Source organism: Quercus lobata, chromosome 5 (assembly GCF_001633185.2).
Source record: "Quercus lobata isolate SW786 chromosome 5, ValleyOak3.0 Primary Assembly, whole genome shotgun sequence".
NCBI classification, from domain to species: Eukaryota; Viridiplantae; Streptophyta; class Magnoliopsida; order Fagales; family Fagaceae; genus Quercus; species Quercus lobata.
Window position 1 is genome coordinate 69,994,499 of NC_044908.1, and position 19,515 is coordinate 70,014,013.

Genomic DNA, 19,515 nt, shown 5'->3' on the forward strand with positions numbered 1-19,515 from the left:
GAAAGCTACTGTAAGTCCGTAGCTTTATTGATTAGAAAAAGGGCTTTGTAGGTGATGTGCAAATTGGAGGAAAAATTCTAGTGCCACACCTAATTACACAACTTTGCCTACAACTCACCCATGTGGCGAGTTGTAGTGGGTGGAGGGGTGTAATTGGGTGTGGCACCAAACTTTCTCAAATTAGAGCCTTCACTTCCTCTTGTTGTTTCTGATTTATTGGTTTGGTTTCTTTGATTTGGACGGTTCTTTCACACCTGCACTTTTGTTATGTCCTTAGATTTTATTTTTGGGTGGTTTGGATTTGAAAATAGTGAGACGATAGTGCAGACTAGGCGATGATGGCGGCCGTGATTGGTGATGTTGGCGCCAACGCCATGGTGGTAGTGGTGGGGATGAGCTAGGGTTTTTATTTACTTTAGGTAATTGAAAGTAGGAAAGGCATAATGGTAGGAGTTAATTAAATAAGTGGATATGTGTTATGTTTTTATTAGTGAAGTGTAGAGTGAAGTAAAAAAAATGAGACAAAAGATTTGGACTCCTTTTTGTACACTCACAAAGAATGTGAGCATAAAAAATGAGGTTATTTTTTCCTTTGAACTATCAATAAATAGACTCAACAATCAACATAAAAATTAGATTAAATTACTAACCTAAAATAAATATGACACAAAGGGATAAAAAAAAAAATTCTTTTTCTAATTTTTTTTTTAAAAAAGATATAATAAAGTACACACCCTTCCATTGAAATTTTAAGAAAATTCAATCTCTCGAAATATTTCTTAAAATGATACGTCCCCTTATAAATAAAACAATTAAATCTATACCTTTTATATCAACATAATATTCTATTTTATATCTATATCAAAGAATTTTCCAAATTTGAAGTACTTAAAAACATGTGTTTTGTTATTTGAAAACATGCATAGAAATATGTGTGAGTGAAAAAGTATGTAAAAATACGTGTAATATTATTTAAAAATTAAAAACATGTGTTTGAGTGAGTATACTAAAGAGGTCTAATATTTTCCTTTTTATCTATTTATTTATTAAGTTTTCACCCTTTTTTTTTTTTTTTTTATAGATGTCATTGTTGTCCGCGTACGGTATATATTGTGGCAATATAATGTTGTTAGTTGACACAAAAAATTTGTTGTGTTTTGTCAACTTGGTCTTCCCACTGTGAGAGTCCCTTCGCAACAATTGAAGAAGCAATGGCAACCTTTAGTTTCCACTCACCATTTTTGCTCATTCCAACTTTTCTTCTTCTTCTCCTTATCTATATCTCTCCCTTAAACGAAAACCTCCATTTCTCTTCTTCTACTCCAACTCCATCACCTTCTCGTCTATTACAAACAAACCCAAAATCCCCTCAACTTTCACTGCTGGCACCTTCTCCAACTATGGCAAAGTCTTCATTGGAAGCACCTCCCTCTACTTTCAACACTGCCAATCATATCAAGGTACATAGGTAACCAATATTTCGTTAAGGGTTTAAATTCCACTTTCATCACACTGTAACTATTGAATTATAAATAATTAAAAAAAAAAAGTGCTCTATCATGTGTAGTAGTGATACACTCATCCTTAGACCAAAGGCATAAGACATGAGTGGAAGGCGTCTCTCCCAGATGTAGGATTGAACAAATCTTTGAGAACTTAATCTCAACGCCATTTCTAAAAAGAACAATACCTAATTGGGGGCCGAGAAGAAAGTCCTCCCACAGTCAAAATACTTAATATTTCTATGTGTTATTTTTCTTTAATTTTCCTTTTTTTTTTTTTTTTCTTACTTTGATTTTATTTGACTATGTATTAATTTTTGTTTTTGGGGGCTATATATACATTGAGTGAGCAGGAGAAGAGTCGTACAGAGAGGATTGAAGAAGATTTGGCTAAAGCACGTGCAGCTATTCAGAAAGCAATTAACAATCAGAATTACACATCTGATGATAAAATTGAATTTTACGTTCCAAGAGGTTGCGTATACAGAAATGCCAAAGCTTTTCATCAGTTAAGCTCCTTCTTCTTTAAGGAAACATTTTTGCAATTACTACATTTTCTTTTTAAGGAAAATTTTTTTTTTTTTGGGTACCCTTTTAATTTGCAATCTCATTTTCCTCTTCATATTCCATCATATTTAATTATTTATTTCTTTGCATTAATTGCCTGGGATGGTAACATAGGAAATGAGAATAATCTTTGGGATCGAATCTGTTTTTCACTTTTGAAAAAAGTTTTTATGGGAAATGAAAAAAAAGTAATTAATATTTTGACAGCTTTTTTCATTTTCCATAAAAGTGGTATCAAAACTTTCCTAAAATGGATTATTAATGAGTGTCTTAAGGGCACTCGTTAGCATAACCCAAAAATATAGCGATGGAGATATGTATTATTTCTTAGTTGATTTATGTCTTGGAATTCTTGCTGGCACAATGAATAATGGCATTTATTTAATTTTTCTGTGCGATGACTATTGCATAACTTGCCAAAAATAAAAGATAGCAATTGATGTATACGATAGGATTGCAATATATTTTGGCCACATCTTTATTTTAATGCTGTATCTATGCATCGTATTTTCCGGTGACAGAGGTTAGCCTTAGTGGGGAGTATAGTACAACAGTCCCGACATGCATAGTTCTTAACCTTGTTTGGCACCTTGAGACCCAACAATGATTTCCAACATTTCCTACAATTCTGCCCATTCGAACCTTCAGGACTGGGATTGGATATGGATTATAGAGCCACCTTATAGGCACTGCTCACTATGAAGTGATGGTGTGTATGCCTAGATTAACCGATCCAAGGGATGTCTAGAACTCAAGGGAATAGACATTTTTACTTTTTAAGCTGTTAACATTCAAGTTTATAGCAAAAACTCAAGTTTGATATTAAAAAGGTGGATAACGAGAGAAAAAATTGTAAGCAGGAAACCAACTGGTAAGGTGCTAAAGTAGATACATTACACATAAACATAGGTTTTTTCTTTCGAAGTCCTATTCTGTATCATTTTTTTTTTCAAATTCTAGTTGGCAAAGCATTGTCTATGAAGCACAAGTGCATTTCACGATTCGGGTGCAGGTGTAAGACTATGCAATTTCTGAAAAGAGTGTGGGTGTGGCGGGGTGCGGAGATTAAAAAATTATTAAAAATATTTTTATTTATATTTTATATATATTGCTAAGCATACTTTTTCACATTATATAAACATATACCAAATTTAAGAGTAATAGTAGATAATAACTAAAACATGAAGTTCATGATGGAGAGATCGAGACATTAAGTGAGTGGTTGTGGGTTCTTAGGCTTTGTTTGGGAGTTCATAAGGGAATGAAATGGAATAGAATGTATTTAAGTAAGAGAAATGAATAGAATGTAATGAAATTAAGTAACCTTGATTGGATGTAAGGAATGAAAATGAATGAAATGTAAGTAATCTTATTTGGGAGTAACATGGAGGGAATGGAATGAAATCATTTTATGATAATATTACTATTAGACTCCTATTTTAAAATAAAGGGTTGAATATATAGGGGTATTTTGAGAGTTTTAGTAAAAAAATCATTAAATCTAATTTCATTTCCTCCCATTCCTCCTGATTTCAGGGGGAATGAAAATTTGAGATTTTAAGGAAATAGAAAGGAATGAGTGTTCTCTCCTATCCATTACATTCCCTCTCTCTTAAACTCTTAAACAAGGGAATGAACTTTTTATTCCCTCCATTAAAACTCCTAAACAAGGGAAGGAAAAAATATTCTAAAATTATTCTTTTCATTCCATTCCCTCCTCCCAAACGAGGCCTTAGGGAGTGAAAGAGGGGAGACGAAGAGTGAGTGAACGAGAGAGCAGAGAGGTAGGGAGGCAGAGACCAAAGAGCAATTGGTGAGAAGAGAATGAGAGATTTTCAGGTAAAGATGCTTCAAGTTCAAACGGTGCATTTTGCACTCTTTTATTTTATTTTTTACTTGAATTTCAGCTTGATTCAAAGTTGGTTTCGGCCTAAATCAACCTGTTTTAGCGATTTCAGCCAATATGATCCGATTTGACTTGAATCAACGTGAATTAGCTCGAGTTAGCAAATCGGAGCGTATTCGGAAATTAAAAAAAAAAAATTCCGTCATGGCACTAACATGCAGGCAGCGGCGTTGCCCACCACACCCCATGTCGGACGTGGGTGCAACACCCCTGTGACCGCATCGGTGATTTCTAGAGCACTGCGGAAAAAAAAAAGTACTATTAGGTGGGACCCATCATGTAATAAAAGTGTTGTGTGAATGTAAAATTGTCTTCTTGTTAATAGGCTAATACATATAAATATAAGATATAACAAGAAAAATATAGATTGTCATTTGTGTCAAGTGGGGCAAATAAACTTTTACTACATTTTAGTGTACTACTAGTACTACTGCATGAAGATTCAATTGGCCCCCTCGCCCCCCTTCCCTTCGCCCCTGATTGTAGATGTGCCCTATAAGAACACTTAGCTTTAACCAAAATATGACAATTTGTCAACTTTTAATTTCCTTTAATATTTCACATGAAAAATTATATAGATAATAGACTGGTAATTTATATGCATTGATCATATGAAAGGGGGCATTCAAAGTAGGTTGGTTGTATTTATGAGTTATTATAATAAATATTTTTGTGCATGCAACTATAATTTTATGATGTGTGAGTTATATAAAAATAAAACAATAGTTGACGCAGGACACTGATAAAATTAAACAACGGCAAACAAAAGAATAAACCCTAGGAGTTAGCACCTCGTGTCTACACCAATAGTTGAGGAGGATTAAATTGAACAAAAGTTATAGGATTGAATTGAATTTTAAGAAAAAAACAAATGATGTAATTTGTAATTTAGACCACAAATGATGTTAGCAAATGTATTTTCATAATAATAATAAGACGGTGAATATATGTATATATCAGGAGTCAGATTGAAATGATAAAGAGATTCAAGGTGTGGGTGTACAGGGAAGGAGAGATACCAATGGCACACAGTGGACCGATGAGTTACTTATACTCCATTGGAGGACAGTTCATGGATGAGATGGAGAGAGGGGAGAGCCCCTTCATGGCTCCTCATCCTGATGAGGCACATGCATTCTTTGTTCCACTCAGTGTCAGCAAAATTGTGGACAGCTTTTATAGGCTTCAGCCCCACGCCTTTCGTCGACGATTGGCCATAATTTCTAGAGATTATATCAACGTCGTAGCTGATAAGTACCCCTATTGGAATAGAAGCAGCGGAGGGGACCATTTTATGGTCTCTTGCCATGATTGGGTAAGTAACAAATAAGTTTAGCTTACTTTCAGTACTTTTTTAACTGTAATCTCATTTTGTTTTAATAAAAAAAAAATGCTGGAAATAAGCCAAACTCCATAACAAGTTTCTTTTTTTTTTTATTCATTATCATGCTTTCTGCTATATAATTTTCTATTTTATCCTATTATTAGTCATGCTTGCTGACTTCTTCAACTAAATCCTAGCTAGGTAGGCGTTTATTCTTGCATCCTATCCTTATATATATATATATATATATATATATATTCTTATTCTTATTCTTAATTTGTTTCCCAAATACTCTATTTTCCTCCTGTGACACTACTCTTTTTATCTCTTAGCAACTTTTACTTCCTACAATTATCAAGAAACTTACACCTATAGAGCTCAAACAGAGAGGCGGGACAAAGGGTAATTATACCTCAACTATCTATGACAAGAAAGCTTTCCTTAAAAATCATGTTATCTTTTAACAATTCTAGCCTTATTTATCTGAATAATGTTGGATAAATACTCATCGTTATCCACATCTGTTAGGACTTAGGACTCATTTTTGAATAACTTTGGATAACCACTCGTGCTTACCAACAACATCTATTAGTTTCTGACAGAAATATATTCGAGTGGTCATCTCTGCTTGGATTCTGTACAGCTCTATATATGAAACATATCAGTCCAAAGCTGCATAGATTATAGTTTTTTTTTTCTTAAGCCAAATGTGATAGACAGAAGCCCACCAAGCTAATTTACGTAGTGAAGCTCTCAAACTTCTACCATTGAGATTCATGATGCTTCAGCTTACAAAATCTTACTCATTCAAATTGTAAGTTTCAGACCAAACATATATAATTTCGTGATCTTGTTCCAGATTCCCTTGTGAAGAAGCACTCAAAAAATATGTGATCTTTGGATTTTATGTACCTTATACAAAACACTCAAGCCAATAAAGGAACTTATAGAGATAGCAGCTTTGAACCAGATTAGATTCCACCTAGGTATTTCTCGTTTTGTTCTCAGATAGTCCCAGGTTACTGCACAATTGAACACCCATGAACTAGAAGCTGACCAGAGACTTTTATCAACATCCTCACAACTTGCTTTGAATTAACACCAGGTCCTCTGATTTGGTTGGTTTCTAAAACCGAGTCCTATTTTATGGACACTTTCAACCTTGGAATAAAATTAAAGTGAACTCTCCAGTTGCCACCTATCATATCAAAGGAACATCGTTTCCCATCTCCAATTTCAAAACTCAAACATCATTTTACTGATACTGTTTTCTTCAACTTTAGGATTTTTCTCCAACTTCAGGTGCTGTCTTGAGGGGTCTTTACTTTCCAAAAGTTACCAACATTTGTATTAAGTTTTTTAGCATTGACAAAAAAGAAAAAAAAAAGAGGTGGTGTTACATCAAGTGGTGTGTGGGTTAGAGCTGGCTCGGCTAATTTTAAATTTGGTTTGGAATTTAATTTTTTGGACAAATAAACTATGCAACATTTTTGTTATCCAGTGATATAGCAGTACACAATCGCTAGAAAAACAAATAGAAATATTTTTATTGGTTGGTACATTAAGTACTGTATGTTCTGCAACTGGCTTAGACTTACCTAGCTCATTTAAATGTTGCTAAATAGAAATAGTCAATTCTATTCACTAACCTATCTCTACTTGATTTTTCAGGCACCATGGCTTGTAACAGAAGATCCCAAGTTCTACCAGAATTTCGTAAGAGTGCTATGTAATGCCAACACGTCCGAAGGTTTCAAACCCATAAGAGATGTTTCATTACCAGAATTTAACTTGAAAGGTTACCCTATATTCAACCTCGGCCCACCCCGTCACGGCCTAGCCCCTAGTAAGCGCACCATCCTCGCATTCTTTGCCGGAGGAGCCCATGGAGACATAAGGAGTATATTATTCCAGCATTGGAAGGACAAAGATGGTGAAGTTCAAGTCTATGAGAACCTCCCTAAGGAGAAAAATTACCATCAATTAATGGGACAAACCAAGTTTTGTTTGTGTCCAAGTGGATCAGAAGTGGCAAGTCCTAGAGTGGTGGAGGCAATGTATCAAGCATGTGTCCCGGTGATTATTTCTGATTACTATACATTACCCTTTAGTGATGTTCTTGATTGGAGCAAATTTGCAGTATTTATTCCTCCGAAGAGAATACCAGAAATTAAGACAATTTTGAAAGGGATTTCACAAGAGAGATACTTGACATTGCAAAAGAGGGTGGCACAAGTAGCAAGGCATTTTGAGCTAAACAGACCAGCTAAGCCATTTGATGTCCTTCATATGGTGCTTCACTCCGTGTGGCTTAGAAGGCTTAATATTAGGCTAACACAAAACGATTATTAACTATTCATCAATGTCTACATGTTATAATCACTTATATGATTAATTATAATTTGATAACTAAATATTAGTATTTTTGGTTTTTGACTTTTGGTTGCTAGATGCAACATCTGCGCATGTTAGAAGATCTTGCTTATGTATTAATTTGGAAAGGATATGGGCCATTTGTAAGCTAGAAAATCAGTTTTCAGATCAAATGAGATAAGTTCTTGACTATGATGCCTTAGTTTGTGTGGGTTTTGATTGAATTAGATTGGATTGTATAAGCTTTTGTTCTAAGTGTATGTCTTGATTCCCATATCGAATGTTTACAAGGTCAAATTGGAATATATAAATGATCACCATAAATTACAAATATAATTTGACCATTCCTTTTAAGATATACTCCGTATAAATGTGGCTGCCTATCACCTCCTCAAATCACATGACAAATGGAATCAGAGCTAGGTTAGTAATACCATGTGGCTTGAGGGCACTTTAGTACAATGTGGAACTTAGGCAATCAAATGTAATGTAGTTAGTGCTTCCTTGAATTGAGGAGCTCCACCATACCATGCATCATGCATGCCAAGCACAAGGCCAATCAAGTCTATCAAGAGCTCCCTCTTATCTTGTTCTCTTATCTCAAGGTCGGTGAGTCCACCATTCTATTCTTTTCTTTTTCTTTTTCATTTTCTTTTTCTTTTTCAAATTTTATTTTATTTTATGCCCACCATTATTTGTCCATTTCAATTTATTCTATTTTATGTCTTTCCTTTTCATTACTTATACTCATTCTATTCCATCCATTTTCTTAAAAAAAAAAAAAATCAATTCCATTCTATTTCTAAGGGGGTTAAGAGGTTGAGAATTTGGGAAAAAGGGATGGTGGTCTAAATAGGCGATGGAGAGTTTTGAGGAAAATTAGAGAAATATATTATATATAGGTCGGTCAATAAGGCCTTTATTAGTTCTCAAAACCTTTAATTGACTATTGCTACCAACTATCAATAAATATATATATATATATATATATAGATCTCATATAGGAGAGTATGAGATTCTGCCACATGACGCATTTTTTGTAAAAAGAAATGAAATACTTTCAAATGCACATCAAAGATAAGAAAAAAAAAATATTGACTTTTTATTTTTCATTTGGTTCAATATTTCAAGATTTTTTTTTAAAAAAAAATTAAAAGATACAAATCTTTGTTTCCTTTGATTCAATATTTCAAGACTTTTCCTCCCTCACACATACACAAAATTCTTTGCACTTCAATTCTCTATTTTCACCTCTTGCACTTCTACTCCATTATATACACCTACCCATTACCCTTCATGCCATCCCATGTCAAATACACAAAAAAAAAAAAAAAAAAAAAATGATCTATTGAACTTTCGATGACACTTACCTAGCTACGACATTGTTGTCCCATCTAATCCTAACCTTTATGAGTTGGTTACAACCAAGGAAGGGGGCTTGTGTTTTATATTAAGTGATGACAACAATTACGATTTTAAAGTCGAGGTCAGACGTTATGGACTTGTGGGTTTTGTAAAGGCTGTGAGTCATTGTGGGTGTTTGGGATGTTGATATGAGAAAGTCAAGTATATTTTGTTTTAGAATTGAGGAGAAAGAGAGAGAATATTGTTTTTTTTTTTTTTTCATTACTTGAACTGAATAATTATAATGAATATATGTGCAATTTTTAATTATTGCTTCTTATGATGAACTTATAACAAACAAAGTTCTATAATAATTATGTTATAATAGATGTACAATATTCTCCAGAAGTATCTTATATAAAACATTACAATGTTATAAAAGTTGGATCTCACAACTGGTGGATGCATAAAGTAATGACACATTCTTTTGCCAATACATAAAGTGACAAGTGTAATCTTTAAGAGTGATGCAAACCTACAATTTCATATGGCAAATGATGATTTGTACACATCATAAATATTTGACACTCATAATGAGTCTCATTTACTATATGGCATATGAAACGTTTATTGCTTAAACATTCACCTTTCCCAACCTTTGACCTTCCTCATTCTCTCTTTATTAATGAATATGTTTCTTTTTCTTCCTCTCCTTCATATTTTTAGATATAAACATCTTATCTTTGTCCCTCTTATTATAACTAACAAGCTTGGGAAATTCAATAACATATTTGTTTCACAATAGCAATTTTTTTTTTTTTTTTGTTCTCCATTATTAGAGGTACCTCGCTCTCTCTAAAGGATATTTTGACTTCATTTTCCTAAAGGTTACCAACCATTCTTTTTATTCTTATTCTCTACATCTTCCTCATTTCTTCACTTTCTCTCTAACTCTCCAACTTCCTCTCTTTCTCTATGAAGCTTTTGCCTCTCTTTCAATCCCTCATTCCTTCATTGCAATCCAAAATCTCTCTCTTTCTCAAAAACACTTTCTTCAAAACATCAATGGCTCCAAAAACCAAAAGGGCTTCCTACACAATTTCCGGCAATATCTTCAATCTCATCCGCTAGATTGGTGCCACAAGGCTAAACGAGTCTCCTCTACTGCTCTAAAGGCCAAAGAACACCTCTCGGATAATGCATGTCTCAAATTGGTAAGTTTTCCAAACTTTTATCATTTTCAAGTTTTGCTTTGATCTTTAGTTTTTTAATATGTTTCTAGACTTGTAAATGCCTGGGTTTTGATGTGGGAAGGGTTTAGTTGAAAACCCGATGCCTTAGGAAGGGTAGGAACATGTCTAGGATGAGTTTTGATCCAAGGGAGGCCAAAAATGGCGATGAACATGCTATGGTTTCATCCGTGCATGCACATACTAAGGGTATGCGTGTGTACACAGTGTATGCATACACATGGTTGTTCATAAAAACATGTGCACGCATACTTGTGGTGTGCGTACACATACTCGCGGTATGCGCATGCATGCTTGGACTTGCAGACACAGTTTTATGCCCATAACATGCTATTTCACTTTTCTTTTCACTTATTTCTATCCAATATGATCCTTATGCTCTTCTTTTTGTCTTATTTAGGGCTTACGAGCATACTCGAGTAAGATAACTCCAAAACCCTATTCGATTGGTACTGATCCTTGACTAACAAGACAAGGGCCTTAGTGGATGAAATGGTTTCGGGCCACTCTTGTGCCTTCTTCTAAAAAGCTCGAACAACGGTGTGTTGGTCTAGGCATTAGCTGAGAGGTGGTGGGACATTACCCACACTTTTCACATTGCTAAAAGGGAGATGTTTGTGACTCATGACTTCCACCAGATGACCAGTTTGAGATCCCATGAGCCCATTGTCAACTTGGAGGGCAAATCAAGTGTGGAGCTTGGCATAGACCTATTGGGGCGTTCTTACTCTTGTAAGTATGTTCGTTACTTTGATTTGGAGATGAATTTCAAGCCTCTCTCTATCAAGCGACTCTCAAGGATCGGGCTCGGATGGCTGGGGCATTCTTGCTTTAAGTGGTAGGGGCTTATCTCTTTTCCAATGTGGGTCAGATAATGTCCTTGAGGTGATTGGCTCTCTTCCGCAACTTTGAGGATGCTTGGGAGGCTAACTAGGGGCATGCTTGCCTAGCCTACTTCTACTCTATTATGGACACACTGAGTCGAGGAACTCTGCGCTTGCTAGCAAGGCCTTGGAAGCTCCTTGAGGTTAGATTCTCTCTCTTTAATTTTCTTTACATAGTCTTGCAAACTGCACTTTGTACCCTTGCAAACCATATATGTGCCTTGCATCTGAACTACTATTCTGGACTTGCAAACTTTATCTCATACTCTTGCAAACTGTTCTTAACTTGCAAACTTTATCTACGCTCTTGTTTTTTGCAAACTGTTCCTAACTTGCAAACTATATATGTACTCTATTTCTTGCAAACTGTTCATAACTTGTAAACTGTATCAATCTTTTTCTTTTGCAGTGATGGGCCTTGGCCTATGCCCTACTTGCTTGTGGGGCTAATGTGAACCTGAAGGCCCTTACCTCGGCGCGAAAGCATCTTGATGGCCTTACCTCTGACTCAGTGAGCCAAACTCTCTTCTTTTTTCTTTTGTCATAATCATTTTATGTGTCTTTGGGTTCTTTTTCTGACAAAACATGTTAGCAGATCACTTGTTGACCTTAGGCTAGGCTTCCTCCTATTGTTGCCCCAAACTTAGAGGCAACTGCTATTGTCTCTTCTTAGACTTCTCGGTTGTTCGAGAGTGATGGCCTAAGGGACTTATATCTTGCTAAGTGAGTGGACAGCTAGCTAGTGGTTGTAGAAGAGCCTCAAGTGCCTATGGATCCTCCTCCTTTCATGCTTGCCTCATTTTCCATGTCTAAGGCTAAGTACTAGCTTTGGCATGGTGGCATTGTCTATACCAATCACCTTTTGGAGGACCAGCAATAAAAGTTAATCAATTGAAGTGCATTAAAAGGCATAAGCACATTTAATAATTGATGTTGGGTTTAATAAAGGAAATACATTCAAAATTTAATAAAGACTCCACTCCAATTAAGTGTCACTCTTTCATAAGACTTAATCATTAATTCTCATTAAGCATTCAGCCTCTTGTTTGGTATCCACATGTGCACACACTTGGATGATGATATGTCTAGATACTTAAATGATCATGTAGTTGGACGTTCATGCGCTCATGCACTTTGATGATTATGCTTAAATGCTGAAGTGATTGGGCGATAAGAGGTACGTGCTCACATGCTCACAAACTTATATATTCTCACATGCTTGTATGCTCATGTGCTAGTATGCTCATATGCTTGTATGCCCTCTTTTCCATACTCTCACATCTTCACAAGATCACATGCTTGCTTACTTTGGCAATCACATGTCTACATGTTTGGATGCTCACATGTGTACTTGCTTTTATGATCACATGCTTGTATGCTCATATGCTCTCATACTCACATGCTCACATGTTCACATGATTAAATGCCCATATGCTTTGATGATCGCATGCTCCCATGCTCATATGCTTTGACAGTTACATGTTCACATGTCTACTTACTTTGATGATCACATGCTTATATATCCAAATGCTTAAATGCTCACATGCTCACATGCTTATATGTTCTCATGCTCACATGATTAAATGCCCACAAGCTTTGATAATCACATGCTCTCATGCTTTGATGATTGCATGCTTCTATGCTCATATGCTTTGATGATTACATGTTCACATGTTAACTTACTTTAATGATCACATGCTTGTATATCCAAATGTTTGAATGCTCATATGCTTCCATAATCCCATGCTTGCAAGCTCATATGCTTCCATGTTCCCTGTGAACATGTGTGGATGTTCACATGTTTCTATGTTCATGTGATCAGATTTGTATATGCTTATACATTCTTTTGATCTTCACATGATTGATTGCCTCTCTTATGATTTGTCTACTTTGATTTCCATATTTGTTTCACATGACCCGTAGACAAACTCTAGGCCTTAGATGCAATGCGCTCGCTTAATAGGCTCACTAGATAGACACAATCATCCACTATCCAGTAGCGATATATGAAGGCCAGCTACTATTGGGCAAGCTTAGGGTGCCTAACATCTTCCCATCTTCTACCCTAATTCCAGACCATGTTTGGTAAGAAGACCTTCATAGATTCATTTCTTTGATTCTTGACCTATAACCAGGCAGCGACTCCTTTGCTTCTTTTTAAGAAGCATTGCATACTCCCAGGCTCACGTCAATTTGAGTCTAAAACTACTCTTTAAGGAGATTTAGTACCATGCACCCACCTTTGTGAGAAGGAACTAACATATTGATATGTCATCTAGAGGAGTATGGATCACAAAACTTACCATTACATGTTGGTTCACCATTAATCAAAATAGAGTATGAGACCGAGCTAATGCAGGCTAAAAATAATTCTATACACTTTCTATGGAAGCCCATCTTCTCCATTAGTTTCAACAAAAAAATTTTATATCCACGCGGTCGTAGGCTTTTCCTTTACTTTATTTGACAAAACAATATATAAATCCCTTGACCACTATGCAAATAATTCCTTCCCATGGTCAATCCAAATTTGGCACCTGTACGGTACTACCCACCTATATATAAGAAGCCATCGGCAAACTTCACTTGTTAACAAAGTCATGTTGTCAGGGCAACCTGTTCTTGAAGGTGGGTGAGACTTAACTTGAGAAAAGATGATCCGGAGAAGTGCTGCTTTATTTACAACTCCTCTTACTTCTAATTTTACAGGCACGGGTACGGCTTTTCTTCTCTTCACTAATAATGATTGTGTGATAAGTAGCATTATTCAATTCCATAGTCGAGCTTCCCCTAACGTCAAAATAGATGTAAATCCAAGCAGACCTAGTAGAATTTTAGAGCTGGAAAAGCTTCTGAGAGATAGTGGTGGTGGTGGGATTGGTAACATTAATGATGCACTCATTGTGTTCGATAAAATGCTTCAACGGCGACCCATGCCTTCTATTATGTGTTTCAATCAACTCTTAGGTGTGATTGCCAAAATGAACCATTATTCAACCGTTATTTCTTTGTCTAAACAAATGGGTACGTTAGATATTATGCCTGATGTTAGTACTCTCAGTATTATGATCAATTGTTTCATCCAATTGAATCAAATGGGATGTGGGTTTTCTGTTTTTGGGAAATTGATGAAGCTTGGTTTTGAGCCGAATGCAAAAACTATGACCACTTTGATTAAGGGGCTATGCAAGATGGAGAACACTAGTGGGGCTATTCAGTTACTTAGGAAGATGGAAGGAATGTGTAAGCCTGACGTAGTGACATTTAACACGATAATCGATAGCTTTTGTAAGGATGGCTTAATTACAGAGGCTTTGAATCTTTTCTCAGAAATGATTAATAAAGGCATTCCACCAAATGTTGTCACTTACAGCTCCTTAATACATGGAGCGTGCAATTTAGGCCAATGGAAAGATGCTACAAGATTGTTAAATGAGATGGTGAGTAAAAAAATTGAACCAAATGTACAAACTTATACCATATTGGTCAATGCGTATTGTAAAGAAGGATTGGTTGAAGAAGCACAAGATGTGGTTGAAGTGATGATTAAAAGAGGTTTACAACCTAATATAGTTACTTACTGTGCACTTATGGATGGATATTGTTTGAGAAACCAGTTGGATATGGCTTTTGAAGTATTTAATGCAATGATGAGCAAGGGATTTGCACCTAATGTCTTTAGTTATAGCATTTTGATCAATGGATATTGTAAGAGTAAAAAGATAGATGAAGCCATGAATCTCTTTCGACAGATGCTTCTTAAAGGATTGATTCCTAATACTGTTACTTTCACCACTCTTATAGGTGGCTTGTTTCATGTTGGGAAACCTCGGATTGCAAAGGAACTCTTTCAAAAGATGCAAGCCTGTAGAGTAATTCCTGATATCCAGACTTGTGCTGTTTTGTTGGATGGCCTATGCAAAAACCAACGACTTGCTGAGGCAATGGCATTGTTTCAACAAATGGAAAAATGCAAGTTGCACCTCAATAATGTTATTTACAATATCCTCATTGAAAATTTGTGTAAAGCTGGACAGTTTAAATCTGCAAGGGAACTCTTTCATAGTTTATCAAATAAAGGGTTGCAACCTGATGTGAAGACATACACTATAATGATTAGAGGACTTTTTAGTGAAGGACTTACAAGCGAAGTGAATAAGTTGCTTAAAGTAATGGAAGAAAATGGATGCTCTCCAAATGACTTCACTTATAATACAATAATCAGAGGACTTATTGGTAATAATGAGATGTCAAGGGCAATTCAAGTTTTTCATGAAATGGTGGAGAGGGGTTTCTCTGCTGATGCATCAACCGCAGAGTTGTTAGTTGATTTATTGGCAGATGGTAAATTAGATCTCGATTCCCTGCCATCGATACAGAAGCTTCTGTGACCCTATTTGGATCTTTGGGTCAATTTCACCCATAAGCTCACAGTACTGCAGAAAGAGACGCTTCTAGTTATTGATTCACTGGCTCTATTGGTGATTTGTTCACGCACTTGTTTGCTTCCAAAACAAGAATGGATGTGAAGACAGAATGAACAGTTGGTCGGGCAATGATTCCGGTTGAAGCAGATCCATCCTATTCCTCATCAGTCTATCGTGAATGTGGAGCATTTTTCTTCCTTTCAGTCTTTAAACACACTCCCTATGCCACTGTAGGAATCTTATGTAAGTTTTTCTAATCTTTTTTTTAAGAGATTGATTTTGTGATACACACCTCAATTGTACCACACAAATATGGTGAATCCTGATTCTAGGATTAGTCCACTTAATTGAGTTTGTTACTCATAAAAATATATCTTGTGTTTGATGCAGTTAATGGCCTTTTTGTTGAATTTAAAATAACTTAATGCAGGGTTTCAGTTTGAGTAGAAAACATGAAATCATAAATACTGTATACTGCAAATAAGGATAGTGATTTATTATTCGGTGATATATTTATCTTTTTACCCATCCTTCATGGGTACTTCATCTGCATCTCTTTATTTAAATTTAGATGATGGGTAAAATGATATTCATTTCCTCCTTATTTTCCCCTTCTTTCAATTCGCTGGTTAGGCCTTTCTCCTTAATTTTAGTTTCTAATCTTTCATTGGGCTTTTCTTATCTTTTTTTTTGGACAAGTAGTGGATTATATTGCAATGGCACAAGATAGCCTAAGGAATTGCTATCAAAGAATTCATCTTTCATTGGGCTTTTTACATAGCTTTGTTGTGTGTGATTATGAAGGATGTAAAGATGCTTCTCTGAACTAGTTTCTTGTTGTACACTGTTGCTCAATTTCTAAAATTACCATCACCACAGCTTACTGCATGTTTACTTTCATACTCTGCTGATAATATAGCACAGCAAAACATAAAAAAGATAAATATTATTGTTAATTATAGCAAATTTATCCAGGCTGTGGTTATTCTTTTTAAATCTTAAATAGTTTCATCAACGACAACCAATGAAGTCGTGATCATTACTTTAGCATGGCAAGAACATTGATAATTGCCATCAGATATATAAATGTCATATTTACCTAAATAAGCTCCTATGATGTATTAATATTTTTTCTTTCTTCTGGCACATTTTGTTCTCTTGTTTTGTTAGATCCAATTTATTTGTTTTTGGAAGACCTTAGAACTCTTCCCCCCACCCCCCCTGGGATTTTAGCAATTTAACATTTATTCTATCTTCTTCGGCCACTGCAGTTGGTTTAACTTTCTAGGTGCTGTTATATCCAACTCTTGAGAAACTAAGCCCTTTAAGTCCACTCTGATTATATTGTCTGAGAATCTGTATACAAAAACTTCAGTTTGGAACCTTGTCTCCGCTAGTGCTATTGGATGAGAATATTTAAGGATCTTTACAACTTTTAGATTAGCATGGTGTCAACTATCTGCTCAATACAGTAACTTCTTAGATCTGTTGGCAGATGGTGGTCAAAGTTATTAATATCTCATAATTTGTTTCTGCAATTGGTCAAGTGATATGGATGAGTCACTAAAATATTTTTCTTGTTAATCTTTTTGTATTGTGGAATATAGTTCCTGTTGAGTCATGGATCATTGTGCCTTCTTTTGTATAGATTTCTTTTCTGTAAGTTTTCGTCATTCAATTGTGCAGGAGTCTTTTGTGGATAAACAGCATGGTGGGCCCATTTATAATCAGGCAGGTGTGGGCAAGCAATTCCTCCAGCAGTGTCACAACTGACAAGTTCTTATTACAACAGAAGCTTTTGCCAATGGAAAATCTAGGTGGAAAGGAAATTGCTTGTGTTAAAACAGGGCTGAGGCTATCATAGTTGAAGCACTTCTAATAAGATCCCTGCAATTAGCTTAGTTATTAGGGAAGTTACTTGGAATCTTTTGCAGAAAGTTGAGTGCAGATAGTGGTTGGTGTTGATAAGCAGTGTGGCTATTTCAGAGACATGTTCAGAAAAGAGGAAATGGTGACTGGTCTTTGAAACTGTAGTGGATGATATAAGCTTAGTAAGTTAATGAGTCTAGACAAAGCAAAAGGAGACTATTTCTTAAAGGAAAGAAATCTGCAAGAAATGCTTCAATTCTTTACTTACTAAAAAATAAAAAACAAAAAAGAAGAAGAAAAAAAAAGCCTCAATTCTTTATGAACATCACTTGGGATTCCCACTGGAGGCCTCCATTTTTTTTTCTTTTGTACCGCAGATGTATTTTTCTTTGTATACTTATTTGGTTTCTTTGTTTCAACAGTCGTACCAAAAGTTATAGTTACTGTCAGAAGCGAAATTGAATTTGTGTTTACAAGGTTGAAATATGGAAACACTTTTTATTTTTATTTTTTAATTATTATTTTAATGAGGTTGTTCAAAACTATTTGAGCATTTGACTATTCTTATGGGTGTGTGTAATCCCCTCTCGTTTTCTTGGGGTGGCCCTTAATTACTAGTTAGAGGTTTTGAATTTAAGAACTCATAGATCTCATGAGACCTTAAAAATAACAAGACCAATCCTTATGGTTATGATGATAAACTTTTTAAGCTAATTGCATTGCATATAGACAAAACAACCTTCCAAAAGAGAGTGTGTACTTTGTGCTATTTACAATGAGCATTAGCATCTAAGTTTGTATACAGTTATTATTTTACCATTTAAAAAGTTACTTTATCTATTATATACTATCATACTTTACCGTACATCCAATATCTCATTTCTCATTTATCTCATCTATTTATTTATTTATTAATTTCCCTACCCCTTTCTCTCTCTTCCTCTTCGTCTCTCTTCCTCTCTATCATATTTTATCTCTCTCTCTCTTTGAAAGATCACAACCACTGAAAGAAAAAAAAAAAAAAAAAAAAAAAAAACACAACTCAATCACCCCAACCCGTCAACCACAACTTGTCCTAATAATCTATATATATTTAATCTATATATTCTAAAATCGAAGCTTTTGACCAATATTTTTCTTGTTTTTAGAGCTTTCACATTTTTTACACATCAGCATTATTATAAAATAAAAAAACTATTCCTAACCCAAATATTTTTACGTTTTATTATTAGGATTTAAAACCCAATTACCCTAACGTATACTTTGAATTCAAAAATTATTTTAAGAAGAGTTTCAAATTCACAAATGTGCAATATGAATAAATACATGTTTTAGTGAAAAATCTGTTACCTATTGAATTTTCTAGGTTTCAGGGATGGAGATTAACATTGCAATGAATTCTTGTATGGGGGCATATGAATTTAATATTAAGGGAATCAAGTTATTTGCCTTTTGTTCCTAAAAGAAAGAAAAAGATATTTGCCTTTTGCACTGTTGTGATTTGTTAGTAACCGAGGGTTAGATTGTCTGGGGTTGAGATGGAAGTGTCAAACTTATGACTATAGAATAATAATTGGCTTCAACAATGTATCAAAGAGAGCATAGTAATTAAGAAAACAAAAGAATAGTGAAGAGAGCATAGTAATTCAGAAAACAAAATAATACCAATCATAGTTTACGAGTTTTTGATAAAGTTTAAAGATCAAAATAGTATTTTATTCAAAAAAAGTTTTTTTTATTTTATTTTTAAAAAATTATCAATTTAGAATTTTATTTTAATTGTTTTTTTTATGTGACTTTTTTAATATTTAAAATGCTAATATGGCATTATTTAAATGCTAAATAATTTTTTTTATTAATTTAATGGCCGCATAGGTGTTTTATGTGCCAATTGTGCGTTCTGTTTATCACATAAGTTATTTTTTATTAGTGAAATGACAGTAGGAACCAAGATAAAACACGTTTTTCATTTTAAGGACTAAAAAGGATAAAATAAAAAAATTAAAATTAAAATGAGAATGAAACAAAAATATAAGGACCTTAAAAAAACCTTTTTTTTTTTTTTTTTT

At 34.7% G+C, this 19,515-nt stretch overlaps 2 protein-coding genes across 2 annotated transcripts; both read left to right on the plus strand.

Moving 5' to 3' along the window:
• The first annotated feature begins 1,211 nt into the window (after positions 1 to 1,211).
• On the plus strand, positions 1,212 to 7,704 carry LOC115992904 (probable glycosyltransferase At5g20260). Its single transcript, XM_031117145.1, has 4 exons — positions 1,212 to 1,468; positions 1,849 to 2,010; positions 4,936 to 5,290; positions 6,971 to 7,704. Exons 1-4 carry the CDS (start codon positions 1,212 to 1,214, stop codon positions 7,649 to 7,651), a joined length of 1,455 nt encoding a protein of 484 aa, XP_030973005.1. The 3' UTR covers positions 7,652 to 7,704.
• A 5,753-nt stretch (positions 7,705 to 13,457) lies between these two features.
• On the plus strand, positions 13,458 to 17,953 carry LOC115993138 (putative pentatricopeptide repeat-containing protein At1g12700, mitochondrial). Its single transcript, XM_031117423.1, has 2 exons — positions 13,458 to 15,820; positions 17,264 to 17,953. Exon 1 carries the CDS (start codon positions 13,805 to 13,807, stop codon positions 15,539 to 15,541), a length of 1,737 nt encoding a protein of 578 aa, XP_030973283.1. The 5' UTR covers positions 13,458 to 13,804; the 3' UTR covers positions 15,542 to 15,820; positions 17,264 to 17,953.
• The last annotated feature ends 1,562 nt before the right edge of the window (positions 17,954 to 19,515 follow it).